A 1,287-nucleotide genomic window follows, 5' to 3' on the forward strand; every position below is an offset into this window, starting at 1 on the left:
GTGATCCCCCAAAAGAGCAAGCAGCCATGCATCTTATGTACTACCTCGACAAGGACGGTAAGCGCGTCTACACCCTCAAGAAGTCTAACCCCGAGGGCACCGCCACTGTCTCCGCTCACCCTGGTATGATTCTCTTGCTTGCCCTTTCTCCCCCGCTCCGCATCCTCGAGCCTTCTTATGCCGCGCCTTCGCCACAGTCTCCGGCTTGCTCAATTTGTTCATTAACCCAATTCGATTGCTGCATGTCTCACCACTTTACTCCGCAGCCCGCTTCTCGCCCGACGACAAGTTCTCCCGCCAGCGTGTGACCCTCAAGAAGCGATTCGGCATCCTCCCCACCCAGCAGCCCCCTCGCGAGTACTAGACATGTGCATGCGATGAGCAAGAGATCACAATTCAAGAAAATCCAAAAACAATAAAAATTAGAAAAACATGCTTGCACGATTAATCAACTTGTCGAGTTGTGTCGTAGAGTAGTCGCCAAGCCAAAGTGGTCGGAGGGAAACACCGACTGGCCGTCAGGGGTTGAGAAGATGGGCTCAGTCCCGATCATCTTCATGTCCGTTACTTCCCAGCCCGCGCTGTTCATCTCCGGCGGCCTATACGCAGCAGTCACCGGCGCGGAAGATCGAAAGTAGATCCGGTCGAAGCGGCTGCTGTACCCTGCATTTCACAAACCGCTCCGAGGTGAGGGCAGAGAAAGTCGTGTGTGTGTCGTGTGTGTCGTGTGTGTCGTGTGTGTCGTGTGTCGTGCGGCAATTACCCGTGGTGCGCTTGATGGCGGTCACTCGCTCCGAGATCTGGCGCGCGGTTGGGTTGCGAGCGAGATCGAAGGTGAAGCCGTCGCTGTGGCCGGGCTCGATAGGTCCGTGCACCGCCTGCCACAGATCGACGTAGTTCGCGTCGAGCCGCTCGTTGTTCTCCTTCTCGACGTCGCGCATGTTGAAGTCGCCCAGAAACAGATAGGCGTCGGCCTGGTGCGCCTCCTGCATGTCTATGGTCTGCTCTATCTGGCTCTTCCGTACCGGAGCAAACTGCACGCAGAGAACTCAGTGTGAGCCGAGAGTATGGTGGGGGGGGGGGCAGGTAACCACATCGGCCGATGACATTTCTCTTGCGCGCGTACCCCTGTCCCGGCCTTCAAATGCACGACCGCCACCGAGATGCGAAGATGGCCCACGGCGATGACGCTCAGCAGAACCGACTTGGGCATGCCATGTTCCTGCTTGTACATCCGTTCCTCTGACCAGTCATAGTGACAGTCAAGTCAGCAGCGACAGACAGAGA

At 57.1% G+C, this 1,287-nt stretch overlaps 2 protein-coding genes across 2 annotated transcripts; one reads left to right on the plus strand and one right to left on the minus strand.

The window, feature by feature from the left end:
- Nucleotides 1-26: 26 nt before the first annotated feature.
- Nucleotides 27-364, plus strand: ACA1_000210 (H/ACA ribonucleoprotein complex subunit 3, putative; the record flags this gene model as incomplete). The annotated part of the gene is made up of 2 exons (XM_004340787.1): nt 27-123; nt 267-364. The coding sequence occupies 2 exons, from the start codon at nt 27-29 to the stop codon at nt 362-364; spliced, it is 195 nt and encodes a 64-aa protein (XP_004340835.1).
- Nucleotides 365-448: 84 nt separating this feature from the next.
- On the minus strand, nt 449-992 carry ACA1_000220 (Endonuclease/Exonuclease/phosphatase family protein; the record flags this gene model as incomplete). The annotated part of the gene is made up of 2 exons (XM_004340788.1): nt 449-663; nt 764-992. The coding sequence occupies 2 exons, from the start codon at nt 990-992 to the stop codon at nt 449-451; spliced, it is 444 nt and encodes a 147-aa protein (XP_004340836.1).
- Between the last annotated feature and the right edge of the window lie 295 nt (nt 993-1,287).

Source organism: Acanthamoeba castellanii (assembly GCF_000313135.1).
Source record: "Acanthamoeba castellanii str. Neff unplaced genomic scaffold scf7180000082823, whole genome shotgun sequence".
NCBI lineage: Eukaryota > Discosea > Longamoebia > Acanthamoebidae > Acanthamoeba > Acanthamoeba castellanii.